At 31.8% G+C, this 14244-nt stretch overlaps 2 protein-coding genes across 14 annotated transcripts in view; one reads left to right on the forward strand and one right to left on the reverse strand.

The window, feature by feature from the left end:
• LOC141529077 (coiled-coil domain-containing protein 102A) overlaps positions 1 to 14244 on the forward strand; it is a 98032-nt gene that overhangs the window by 12719 nt on the left and 71069 nt on the right. The window lies entirely within an intron of this gene.
• The window catches only part of Otopla (proton channel otopetrin-like a), a 25884-nt gene continuing 11640 nt past the window's right edge, over positions 1 to 14244 (reverse strand). For 5 of the 13 annotated variants that reach the window (XM_074245424.1, XM_074245423.1, XM_074245425.1 and 2 more), the window contains exons 2-8: positions 13574 to 13827; positions 13254 to 13393; positions 5567 to 5906; positions 4895 to 5003; positions 4648 to 4808; positions 4428 to 4584; positions 1 to 4344 (exon numbers count right to left, since the gene is read on the reverse strand). In XM_074245424.1, coding sequence (XP_074101525.1) covers positions 2720 to 4344; positions 4428 to 4584; positions 4648 to 4808; positions 4895 to 5003; positions 5567 to 5906; positions 13254 to 13393; positions 13574 to 13798 — 2757 coding nt within the window. In that variant the 5' untranslated portion in view covers positions 13799 to 13827 and the 3' untranslated portion in view covers positions 1 to 2719. Of the gene's footprint in view, positions 4345 to 4427; positions 4585 to 4647; positions 4809 to 4894; positions 5004 to 5566; positions 5907 to 6422; positions 6790 to 9798; positions 9859 to 10999; positions 11958 to 13253; positions 13394 to 13573; positions 13828 to 14244 lie in introns of those variants that run through there. The other 8 variants (XM_074245420.1, XM_074245430.1, XM_074245429.1 and 5 more) reach the window with 8 other exon arrangements.

Raw genomic sequence — 14244 nt, forward strand, 5'->3', positions numbered from 1 at the left:
TACTTCTATACAACTTTATTAACCGGTCAATGCGATTTAGCGTTACACAAATGAACGCTAAAGCGTCAATATCAGATGGTAAAATTGGGAAGAAAAAAGTACAATAAAACGCTAACGACGTTTATTTTAAAATTTTTTTTACTTTTCCACATTTTTCTGTTTTTTTACTTATCATTTTCATCATTTTATTTTCACAATACCTTCTTATTATATATATATTTATATTAATAATTAAAATTATCATTTATTATATTATATTATATTTAAATAATATAGTGTGATGAACATATAAATAAAATTGACGGGTGCTTATTTATTTATTTTTCTACTCGACGTTAGATAACTTGCATTTTACTCGACAACATGGATATATTATATATATATTAATGTTTCTTTTACATTTAACATTAGCTTCATAAATCTTGTGGTTTTTAGATAATCATCCATATTATTTATAATATATAATATTACGTTATTTTTAACGTTCAGTGATTTTGTCTTTGTGCGTGTGTTTTTTTATAAATTGTCAATTACACTTGAAAACATCAAAAAATGTTACATCATACGTTTTACAATAATTATTATTATATTTCTACATATTTGATTAAGTAAAGTATTTTATTATCAATTATAATTATAATTATAATTATTATTAAATATTACAATTGAGAAAAACGAGAAAAGTCTAAATAAAAAATTCAAGTACATAAAATCATTTAAATAATTAAAATATTCATTTTTTTTTTCTTAAAATTTAATAGACTATCACTTAGGCTTACAATTAGGTACTTAAACAATTGAAAAAAAATTTTTTTATAATTTCAATCACTCCGGAATTACACTTACAGATTTATATTTTCATTATTAGATCACTCATACTCGATGGAGGGTAATTTATGGCAAGGGATAGTGAGTATTTAAGGACTAGGTTTTATAATGGAGGGTTACATTTTATTCATATATATATAATATATATATATATTTAATTAATAATTTATAATCAATATTGTTTAAAATGATTTTTCGTGTATAGTTTTTTATTTAATATTATTTTAAATAAATTTTGTCCGGTACTCAGTATTTCACTAGGAGTTGGTCCTGTTGGCAGTGCCTTGTTTAATTCTAGATGAATTTTTTAATTTTAATTTTATTCAACAATAATACAATAATTATTAATTAACTAATTAATTTTACGATTAAATGGACTCAACTCCTTTTTATTTTTGCGTTGGTCAAGGACAAGAATCTACGGAATTTGTAATATCACAAACTCACTTAAATTCCCGCTAAAAATTATTAAGTGCAGAGCGTAAGTGAGAATTTTTTATGCATATAAAAAATAAATTTGAACAAGAACTAAATAATTACAATAAAGTTGTTCAAATAATTAAATTAATATATATTCTCACAAACACTCTGCGTTTCAGTTCGAGTTATTTACAATGTTTAGAACATTTTTTTTTTATCAATCAATTTTTTATTTTTATTAAGTCAAGTCTTTAATTTATTTATAATTTTATTTATTTATTTTTTATCAACTATTTTCATAGTAATATCAGTTGTGTAATTTTGGGTCATTTAAATATTTTCTTTTATATAATATATGTATGTATATTACCGTGTAAAAAAAATTTTTTTTTTCTAAACTAATAACCCACGATATCAAAATGAAAATTATTTATTGAATTGTCATTTTGATTCTCGTCGTTATTATTTTAAAGACTCTTTACACGGCAGAATATCGTGAGTTGACAGCGTTTGAACAATTACAATGAACGCGAAGCTAAGTACATACTTGTAAATGTAAATGTTTTAATTAAAAATGAATTGCGAACACGTAGAACAATCACTAATTCATCTATATAATATCTTGATTGATTTATATTTTTTATTTTTTCGATGACTCGATGATTTTTAGCGATAAAACTTTCATCTAATCATAGGAATGGGTCTACTCATTCGCCATATTTATTTTAAAATCTATTATCTAATGATATCTATCATTATTTGTAATTAATATTTATTTCATTTTTACTTAAACTTCGTTTACGAGCGATTTCCCTCGAACAGTCAAATTTAATCGTAATCCCTTCTTATTATGTCTCGCGATAATATTTTCCCTCAAAAATCCTCAGTAGATCCAATCTAAAAAAATCCTCGAATTTTCCTTACAATAAAAAGGAATAAATTCTCGCCAATTGTAAAGTATATTCAATATAATTATAAATAATTCTGTATTTTACAAATACGCAACAAACGTATTATACTTTTTTATTTTTTCACTTGCTTAAAGCATTTTTATAAATTATAAAATGATCCCATTATTTGTTCTTCAATATCAAGTACTCGTTTACTTATTATAATTTAATTAATTACATTATACAAAAATAAATAACTAAAACGAAACAATAATAATATCATTATCCTAATTAAATCAGCATCGGAAATTTAGTCACGGATTAATAACCGAATCGAGAATCACGGTAGTGCCACGCGCGAATGCCCCCTCCACCCCCCGCCACTAAATACCAATTCCCGATGCGCAAAAAACAGGATATGAAGGTATAAAAGTATAAAAATCCAGTGACAGTGGTTAGTTTGGCAACAAAAAATGCTAATAAACTCCCAACAAAAAAACCCTATCAAGTAGGTTTTATTCGTCCATCGAATTTAAATCCCTCTTTGGGTGAAATAAGCTTTCACAATCAACAAAAATTTCTTACTCCAAGCGCGCTTTGTAGCTGGTCTTCCAAATTTCAGCAAGCGTAACAGCGCTGTGGAACCTGTGGAATATACAAAGCGGCATGGTGACCCTCTGCACCATAATCCACGCAAGGGATCCATAAAAGTCAAGCTGAACCGGATTAGCGACCACTTTCTGCGTCTCAAAGGTGTAAATAATCCACATCGTAACGTTGCAAATCAGCAAAAAGGTGACAACCTGTCTTCCGGGCTTGCTGCGATCGTGTTCCGGCAAATGAACGCGCCTGCGAGACACATCAGCAATAAAAAGCATCTGCAGCACCACCTGGACTATCGCCAGCAATCCAGTGACCATTACCAGCAAGTTCGGCTCATGAGTAAACGCTGCCAAGGATCCAGCAATGACGCTGAAAACCGCGTAGAGAAACAATCCAAACCCAGAAACACGGAGCAGAATGTCGTTGAGGTCGCTCTGTTCTTCGGCCTTGAACTTCAGGCTCTGAACGCGTATAAACCCGATGATTATCGCGATAATTGAGAATGCCATCACCACGCAGTGAGAAGCGTCCGCGAGGTAAATCGCGAGCAGCCCGAAAGAGGGCTGCTGAATCAGAACGAAGAACAGGATCAAGCAAATGAGGCTTCCTACCAACAGAAACAGTCCTACGAAGAGACCTTTGCTGGCTCCGACGCAATCCACGCGGCCATGCCCAGCGTGGGCCAGTGCGACGGCGCGTCTTGACAACATGGCTTCCAGACGTCGCTCCAAGTCCGCTTCTGCTTGGTGGGGCCAGCGAGGGTGCCGTCCAATGTGCTTCCACATAACGTAAATCACCGCAGCGCCCACCAGGCTGTACTCGATGATAAAAGGGTACAAGTAGGGCGCTGCATCATCGACGATCGTTCCCATTATGTTGACGCGTCCGCAAGCGTTCTCGTTCAAGGGAGCGCTCCGGTAGAACGCGTACGTCGGGGTCCAGATGCTGGTTCCGTTGGTTTGGTTAACGACATCTAGCAGCTGGGGAATTCCTTTGTTGGCCAGTCCTGATGAAGTTGGCTCGCCAAAGTCCCACATCATTGAATCGTAGGTTGATAGCGGCGTTGAAGTCGGTGCTGGGGGCGCCATTGTTGATGTTGAGCTGCTTAGGGTTGTTGTTGCGTTCTCCTTTGCAGTTGTCAGCGCGTCGAATATTGTTGAAAGGGTCGGCAGGGAGGTTGAAGTTGAAATTGAAGTTGAAGTAGGTGTTGATGTTGATGTTGAAGAAGGTGTAGTGGGGAACATTGTAGTGGTGGTCGAAGGAGTTGTTGTGGTAGTGGTGGTCGTGGTAGAGGGGGTGGTTGATGTTGTAGAGGAAGTAGTGAACTGAGGAGTGCTGCTGCTGGGGGTAAAAGTGGCTAGGGTTGATGTAGTTCCCTGGGTTATTGCTCGAGCTACTGATCGCGCTGTTGATCTGGCGTACCGGTTTATTGATGATGGAGTTGTTCGGATTAAGCGGCGCGTGGTTGTCGCTAGTGAGCCCAGGACTTTCGTGGCTGCGTTCGAAGTTAGAGTTGAGGGTGCTAGGCGCATTTGCGCCATGTCTCGCGGTTCGTTGCCCAGGATCAGTCCAGCGTGGGCCAGTGAGTGTTGTCGGATGCTCTCTGAAAGATTTTGGGGTTTGTATTTGAGATGGAAATTTTTTTTTATTTATAATTCGTAATTGTTAGAATGTTGTTTTTATTACCGATTATTCCGAGGTCGGGTTTGCTGTATCTTAGGTTGTTCTGGGTGATTTCTTTCAAGCTTTCAAAGACAAGTGTCTTTACCCAAACGCAGAGATTTGTTGCGACGACGTGCATCAATCCAAAGCGTGCGATAACTTTGAAGCGATGGATGTTCAGCTGTAATTTATTTAAGCGTTTTAATTTTTGAGATCAAAAATTAATAATAGCTTGAACATTTACCCGTGAGTTCATGAAGATGAAGTACATTTGCATGAAAGTAAAGACCATCTGCAGGAGAGGGTTCACGCCATGCAAGATCTGGAAACACGTCGAAGTTGGGGGTATCTCGAAGAATTGACCGAATTCTAGTCCGTTGTAGACCATGGTGCCGAGTCCGAATGCTGGAATATTTTTATTTATTTATTTATTTATGGAGTTTTTAATTTTGAAGGTTTTTATACGAGTGCAGAAATTAAATTTTTTTTACCGATTGCGCCGATTCTGAGGAAGAAACTGCCGTGGCTGTGGTCATTTTGTGAAGTTTTGCGCTTACGGGACACGCGAGTAGATACTCCAGCTTCTACGTCACTAGCATCCTGTTGATTATATAGTTTAAAATTGGATTATTTTTATTTAGTTGACAAGTACGAATTTTTTGGTTAAAAACAATTAACATAAAATATTTGTTGGTTTTTTTTTTTACACCTAAAGTGTCTATTGTACTTATGTAGATAAAGTTTAACAACTTCTTAAAGTATGGGCAAGATTTTTCGTTTTGAGAAATTTATTTTTACAAATTTTTATAATCAATAATTTCAAATAAAAAAATTTTTTTATTTTTTATACAAAAAAAAAAACGAGATTGTTGAATTAAAAAATTATTAGAAAAATGATAATTCAATTTTTTTTTTTTTTGTACTTTAAAAATCATTTATCAGAGTAAACATTGAATACTCCTACTTCAACAAAGTACTTATTTTAAGCAGCTTAAAAGTAGCTTACATCATCAATATAATTTATTTAAAATCTTGAAAATCTGAGTCACGCAGCGGGATATATGAAACTATTAGCCAGAGGCAATACAAATAAACTCTACTAAAGTGAGTAGAATAAAAGCTTGAATGCTATTTTTCAAAAAATGAGTAAATTAAAAACTTGCCTGAAAATCTTTTTTGTTCTTAGTGTCTTTCTTAGGTTCTTTTTTGTTGTCTTTCTTGTCCTTTTTGTTCTTCTTGTCCTTGGGCTCCTTGGGGGGCTTGGGTGGCTTCGGGGGTGGGGGTGGAGTTTCTGCACCCCTCGAGCAACAGGCGCTTTCTTGTAGAAGGAAACAAAAGACGTAGAGCAAAAAAAGGATACTCATTCCATACATGTACGCGAAAAAGCCCTCGAAGTAGTACAACGGTAGCTTGTGGGTTACTACTTCACTTATTACGTATGCTACACATACCACTACCAGGAGTTTTGCGTAGATAAAGCTCATTATTATGAAGAGTGACGTTCTGAAATAAAAAAAATTCATTTTCTTTTATTAATAGCCTCGCCATGTATTTTGAATTTGTTCGTTAAATTCTCAGTTTATTTTACATATTTTTTTTTTTCAACCAAATTTTTGATGTTGTTACAATTTTTCCCTCTTCCCTTTCCCTCTTCCCCATTTAAAAACATTTTTTCGATTAATTACGAAGAGATAAAATTTTATTTTATTAAATTAGGCGCATAATTTAAAAAATTAGTTTTAATTTGAAACTGTGAAAGTATTCATGGGTAGTAAAGCTTACAATGAAGAAAAAAAATTCTTAAAGCCAAAAAATGATTTTGAAGAATTTAATTTCTTGAATTAAATATGAAAATTCTTGAACTAAAAAATTTTTCATCTTGATTCAAAAGGATTAAACTCTTTAAAATCATTTTTTGGTTCACGAATTTAGAAAAATCCAATTTTAAAAATTTTAGAGCCACTCTATCAACTGTAATAAAATTTTGTTAATAATTTTCTAAAAAAAAAAAAATCTTACCGTTTAGATTCCATATTACGGATCCTACTATTTCTCACCGGCAAAATTTTCGTACCATTCCCGCTCTCATTTTCCACAAACGGCATAATTTCAGTTTCCATATTAAATTTTTTTTTCAACTCGTTATTAATTTTAATCCGATTCAAATGCAACTACAAATAAATATTATCAATATTAAGATAAAAAAAAAAGAAGCGTGGTCCGCGTCCTTCAGCCTCCACGCCGATAAATCAAGAAACTTTCTCATTAAACATAAATAAAATATAAATTTTTCTCTTATTAGAACTCGTAACTCGTATTAGCCAACAATAGTTATCACGACTCTTAGCTCATGGGTGCAGAGTGTTAACTGACTCGGATTGTAAATATTATTTTGAAATATATGCGCGAAAAAACGCATAATATCTATTTATATTTAGTTCTTTAGTTATTCGGGATTTTAGTGTTTGGAATAAGCGCGACTGTTCGCGGGCTGGGTTATATCTAGACTGAGGGTTATTATTCTTCTCATAACTTTTCTCACAAATAAAACCACGTGCATTATATACAATATATATATATATATATATATATATATATATATATATATATATATATATATATATATATATATATATATATATATTCATAAAAGATTCGAACCGGTACAAATGTACTAGTTTGTACTCGCATTCAATACTCGTACTCTTACTCGATAATTATGTCATAATATTTCCTGACATGAGTTGCAGAGGTGGCTGTAACCTTGGATCTTTTTCTCGCACTTCTACCTCTACTTAAATATTTTTTACAATAAATAATAAGTAGGTGTCTTCAATCAATAGTATTGTTAACCTATTGCTGCCTTTTTAGTCCTGGCTGTTTAATTATTTTATTTACTCAATTCTTAATCAATAAATTGATTGCTGGAGCTTTCAATTATTTAAATTAACATACTTCCCCTTTTTTATTTTATTTTTTCCTCAACTTTGAGGCTTTTAATTTTGTTTCAAAGCATGGTTAATAGAACTTTTTTTTTTTTGTAATTAGGTCATTTCTATTGTTTGTACCGAGTATTTTTAGACTATTGTTATGACTTGAACTATTTTTTTTTAGGTCGAATTTTGTGGAATTTTAAACACTCAGAACAATAATAAATACCTGATTATTCTTTTGGCCTCGATAAATATTCAAGATAAATTTTTTTTAGTAAATATTATTAATGAGTATACAGAAAAAAATTACAGAAATGGAAAAGGAGTTTTTACAAAAATACGATACAAAATTACACTTGAAAATTAAAAAAAGACTTAAATTTAAAATTATTTTGAAGAATTTTATTTTCTTTTATTTAATTGAAAAATTTTTTTCTTAGTAAATTTTACTTCAAAAATTTTTTCTACTTGTTAAAAAAAAAATTAATTTTCAAGAGAAAAAAATCTTTTTAAAATTTGTAATTACTCAAAAAACTTCATCTTTTATTTTGTACTCAAATTTAAAAGTTTTATGAAACTAATCACGCCGAAATGATCTTCGCGAAATAATAAATCATTTTAAATATTCACAAAACTTTCAACGAACTATCGACCTCTTTAATATCAATCTAAAAAATTTCTCCATTCGATAAATATTAAACGAATAAAAATGAATCTCAAACTAGTTAAAATAAATATAATACAAGCTCGAAAGTTCACCGGTGCTCGATGACCTGCAATCCCTCTTTTTTTCCAGCCTTATTCGTAATTATTATGCGCAATAATTAATTAGAGCGTATTGCTTGCATAAATTTATATTCATACCGACTCTATTCCCTTTTTCCGAACCATCAAATTACACTAACAAATTCGAACTTTTCTCATTAACACAGCCTTCCAGCTCCAATTAATAAATCTTCATTAAAATTGATAAATAATCCCGGTATCAGTTATCGTTATTGTTATTATCAGTTATCAGTTTTCGATAAACCCTATATCAGGAATCCAATAATGAATCGAGAGTTTGAAACTTTATCCCAGCATATTATAGACAAAAGACCGAAAATAAATATTTATAATAATAATAACAAAACCTAAGCTCTTTATCAATCGATCCAGGATGGTTGAAAGTTTTTGAACAATGTACGTATATTTATAGGACAACAAAAGACTCGCGAGCTCTTTTATAGTTCTACAACTAGTTAGACATAACAAATAGAGATTGGGAAGACACTTGCTCGCTGACACTCGAGAGTGAATTAAACCTCGGGGTTTAACGGGCCTTACTGCTAATTGCCGTCTCACGAATTGTATCTAGTACAATTGCAACTAGTTACAATTTATGTATTTTATTTTACTTCGTCTTCGTTAGAATTTTACCACTAATTGTGTTTCTTCGATTTACAATTAATTACTGAACTGTTTTTGTCTGAAGACTTTAATTGCTTGGAAATATTTTAGGAGAAGTTTAATGAAGTTTCACCTGAGATAATTTAAGTTTAAGAATTACTTATTAATTTTTTTTTTAATTCATAATTTATCTCAAAAAATTTGCCTCAAATGTTTAATATTTCAATTTTTTTTTTTTTTATTCTATTAAAAAATTTTTCTTTCTGAACTCGACTAATATAATTTTGAATATTTTGAAAATTAAATTTTATATTATCCAAAAAATCTTCAATTAAAGATTAAAACTTAATTTTTTTCAACTCATTTTTTTTTAATTTAAAATTAAAAAAATTTATCTTTTTTTTTTTTTTTTTTTAATTATTTGTTCCAATTTTTAGTACTTAAAAATTAAAAATTTCAAGAAATCAATCAAATATTTTCTAACTATAATTTTTAATCAAAAAATTTGATAAAAATAAACATTAAAAATTAAATATTAAAAAAATTAATTAATTTATCAATTTAAAAATTAACAATTCACCTCATCTAACTCCTAATTTTCAGTAGTAAGTCTAATATAAAGTCCGACAGTACAAAATGACTTCATTAATTGCAAGTCTCAATTCTTTATAATTTATAACAAACATCATTTAATACAAGACAAAGTTGACAAAGTAAACATGAAGAATCGAAACAAAAGCAAAAAATAGTTGGTCTTAGATCGAGTGAGATCGTCATTAGGTGAGTCAGCGAGTTTTTACCGAGTAGAGAGTCTAGTCCACTCGAATTTAGATTTTTTGCCTCTTGTGTGATATTGCATCTACCTATGCAGTGGATAGAGTACAGAGTACATGGCTACTGTTCTGTTTTGCTCACATAATACATATATACGAGCGTGTAGTACCATACGTAATCTAAGTGGAAACAGCAGTGCATGGCACAGACTCCGAACGGTCCAGGCCGAAGCTAGCTGGTCGATATCATGGCGTACCACGACTAGTATCATATACTCTATACTCTAGAGTACTACCTACTTTCAACTCTCGCTCCAATCTCACTCTACTCCCCTCTACTGTCATTATTTCTCTTCTACGTCGTTTTCTAATAGTTCATATTGTATTCCGTTTATTGCATTTTTTTTTTTTTCAATTACAATCAACACCAAATTTATTTTTTTCCAAAATATTAACAACCAACTTAATTTTTGTACCACCAAAAATTTTCATTCATTTTTAATTGAACTTTTTACAAAATTTTTTATTAATTAATCAACACTTTAATTCGTTTAAATTTTAGTTTTTAATTTAATTAATTAATTTACTCAAAAATTAATTGATTAAAATTATGTGAGATTTCTTTCATTTCATTTTATTTAACTTTATGTAAGTTTAAGTCAATCGTATTATATTTTACATGTAATAAAAGGATATGATATGATATATATTGGATTATATTATACTAATAAATATATTGCGATTGACACATGTCGTTATTAAGAGAAACGCGAGACGACTGACTGTCGAATGGTGATGCATTCAAGTGTCATGTCTATTGCGTCTTGGGAGTGAAATTCGAGAACTTGTTTTTTATCCTATTACGGTTGACGATCTCAAAACTGGATTTATGGCAATTAATTTAACGGGTCATACTTTTTTTTTTCTCTACTTTTATTTTTTGTCGTTCTCAAATATTTTTTTACTGCTTGTAAAAAAATTTTCATCAGAACTTGTTTACAAAATTAAAAATATTTTTTTAAAGTAAATAATTGTAATAAAAATTTTAATTAAAACTTCATTACAAAATAATTTTTTTTAATTAAATAGATAACGATAAAAAATTTTTTTTTAAATCTTCTCGTATATTTTAAAATTCTCTTGATAAAAATTGAAAAAAAAATTTTTTTCAAAATAAAAAAACCAATTTTTGTCATTAAAAATTCAGTAAAAAAATTTTTCATCCCAACACGTATTTTTATCCGCGACTGAAAAAAGGTTTTTGTATCAAAAGCTCGAGACAGCTTTCATCTCCCGCAGAATGTACGCATACGTGAACAACCCTCGTCTGGATCAAGAATACTTTTTTTTTTGTCATCGTCATTTCATCACACATTCTCACACACAAGCCGATGCGTCGTGCTTCCTCATTTTCTCATCACATTTTTTTTTTTTCGCGTAAATAAACAGATGAAAAATATTTTTAAAAAAATCTTCGGGAGTAAAAAAAGCTCGAGCTTACTGTTTTGAGGGCGTAGAGCGGACGTTCTTGAGCTCCATTTCTTTGTTCGCGGCGTTGTTCTTCTCGGCGTTGTCTTGGGTGGTATTTGAGGGTGGACCGGCCCCGCCACCTTGAGGATTTAACGGTCGATTCGAGGGCAAAGTTGCCGTATTGTCATTCACTGCCGCGGCTTCCACTTCAACCGTCGCCACTTTGCAATCACCACCGCCCACCATTTTTACACAACACTGATTTTTCCTCTATATTTATTATTAATTACTTTATTTGAAACTTTGGATCAATATTTTATCAACCGTCTGTTAATCCCGCTCCTTCCTTCCGATTAATCAATTGATTAAAGATCAAAATAATTAAATCTAAATCAAAATATCATTATCAAAATTTCAAATAAAAAAATAAAAATAAACCTTGAGAAGAAAATCGCGGGAAATAGCCAGTACGATTGTTAGTGGGCGTCAGCCCGAGCCGCCATTTTGGTGAACCGAATTTCGCGAACCCAGCCCAAATTTTAACAAAAAAAAAGTTTAATTTTTCTTTGTTATTAATAAAGAAACATTTAATTTTGTTTTGTAGACAGTTTTAATCGATATTAATTACAAACTGTTGCTCCAGACAAAGAAACTTTAAAGTAGGTCACACTTCGGAAATTTATATTTTTGTACTCTGAAAATTCTCAAGCAAGAAAAATAACAAAAACTATAATCGTAAAAATTATTTAAAATAAAATCACCAACCCACCACGTTTTAATTAACTTGAATTATTATTTTTGACAATCGTACGGCTGTTTGTAACTTAAAAAAAATTTGGCGAACCAAAAGTGGGATAAATGGACCGTCAACCGGAAAAATAAAAATTGAAAGGGCCAGATGTATTAATAGTATCAGTATTGAGGAAAAAAAACATTAAAAGGGCACTCGCGACTTTATTTCAAGTGGGATAAGCTGATCTAGAGGTGGAATCACGATCCACCGCCCTCAGCATCCCGGAGACTGAGGGTTCGCCTGGGTAGCCTCTTCCCGGGCAGCAGCTTCTTGCGCCCGCGCAACCATCTACCCCCTTTTATCATCGTACAAATGTTGAGCAAGCGCGAATTTTTTTTTCCGGCTTTTCACATTTTTTTTTTTTGAGTTAACCACGGAAATTTATTACGATGGATTTTGATCCAAGATTTGAGAGGGAATTTCAGGAGTTGAGAGACTAAGTGAGGATTTAAGTTTGAGTGAGGATCGAGGGCTTGGGGCGAGCTTGCGAGGACAGTCATTCAAACAATAATAGACATTTGAATTGTTCGTGGGAATTTCTGGATAGGATTGGGATGGCGGGAGATAAACAGAGGATCCAACTCTGGATAGAGGGAGAGAATTCGACCCACTGACCCGCTCGATACCAACGGGGGTCACTGACCTTACTCGAGAGTACTAAATTTTATCAGTTTCCCTCTTTTTCCACTTGATTTTAACCAAATCTCTCGGGCGTTTCCGGCAACTGTTATATTTTTTTTTGTTTTAAAAATTTTTTTTTAGACTTTCTTTGGGGTGATTTTCGACATTTTTGTTTTTTCTCCAGCTCTGGACGATCGTTAGGCTGATGATTTATCAATAATTAACGCAGGTTCTGTCTACGCACGAGTATTGATTTTGATAGAGAGTCGTGAGTCAAAAGCGCGAATTGGAGCGAGTGCTGCCACGAGTTGAGCTCGGGGAACTAATACAAAGGTTCTCTTGATTTTTTGAACTTAAATTGTGAATGAGGCACACTGTGTTTTGTTGCGTTAATTGTCGCAATTAAACTTACTTGGAATAACAGTTCAGATTGAGGATTTTTAATTGGACGAGTTGAGGATTTTTCTAAGGGAGAGATTTCTCGGGGATAAAGACTGCTCATTTATTTTTCAAAAGTTGGCTGTGAGCCAGAGAATTAATGGCTTAGAAAATTTATTTTTTTTTACTTTGAATTTTTTTTATAAGATCATTTTGAGCTTGTACTATGGTCATCTGAGGTTGAAATTTGAAGTAAAAAACATCAGATAGTTTTTAATTATTTTTTTAAAATAAATGATTGGTAAAAAAATAATTTAAAAGATCTGCATTGATGATTTCTTTTAAAATTCTACTATTTAATTTTCCTTATTTAGGTTTTTTTTTCATAATAATTTATCTAAAAAAAATTATCATAAAATCTCCCACTCCGAAGAAAAATTTAAATACAAACACAATTAGCCAATATTGTATTAACAATGAATTAGGAACTCACTTAGCATTCTTAGGGAAATTCCTGCCATAACTAGAATGTGTCGGAGTAAGGCATAACGGAGGATTCATCGAACCCTGAGGTACAAGAGGTTGCCTCACGTGGGCCGGAGACGTATGTGATCCATAGCCATCTGAGTTTAGCTGCAAAAACGGAGCAGTGATTAGAGGCGAGAAATTTATCGGCGCCAATAAAAAAATTTTAATTTAAAAATCAAATAAAAAAGTGACTAGGTTTGTTTGATGAGCGTTAGAAGAATTTAGATAAAAAAAAAAAAAATAAAAAAAAAGTAGTGCTGCAGGAAGGATTGGTGCGATCATTACCTCGGGATCATTTACCTTGACGACGGTGCCAATCAAGGTGTCGGGCGGCATTTCGGGGGGGTCGGGGATCACTCCGGGATTCGTTTGTGCTGGGTACTCTGTGTGGAGGTTGGCTTCCTTGACAGGGGTGCCACCATCCAGTCGTTCCATGTCCAGGCTGTCGGTTGGGGTCGGCTGCGAGAGCAGACGCTCCTTCATCTCGTGCAGGTAAGGACACCGTTGCATCTCCTTTGGATCAGTAGGTCTCCGTTTATCTGGAAGTATCGTTCATTATAGTGATTTGTCAATCAATTTCATTTAAATTTAAAATCATTAATTTTTATAATATAATATAATCTAAAATAAAAAATTTTAAGTATCAATTATCTAAGACTGTATTAAAATTTTTCCAGTCTTAAAATAATTAATTTTACAATTTTTTAATTAGAATTAATAATCATTTAATAGAAATTTCTATAAAAAAGTATCTAAATATTTTTCATTTTAACTATAGTTGCTAAAGAAAATTTCTTCTTGTTCTAAAATAATTTTTATCTTCCTAAAAATTTTCTTGATGCAAGAAAAATTTTTTTTTTGTGTACAAAAAAATTATTTCTTCACTATTACTTAGTTTATTCTGTTATTATAACAGAATTTATTTTTTTTCATCATTAAATTAATTTCTCGCCTTA

The sequence above is a fragment of the Cotesia typhae genome, unplaced genomic scaffold, assembly GCF_013202065.1.
Source record: "Cotesia typhae breed Kobodo isofemale line unplaced genomic scaffold, CoteBio_Ctyphae contig_44, whole genome shotgun sequence".
In the NCBI taxonomy this organism is placed as follows: Eukaryota; Metazoa; Arthropoda; class Insecta; order Hymenoptera; family Braconidae; genus Cotesia; species Cotesia typhae.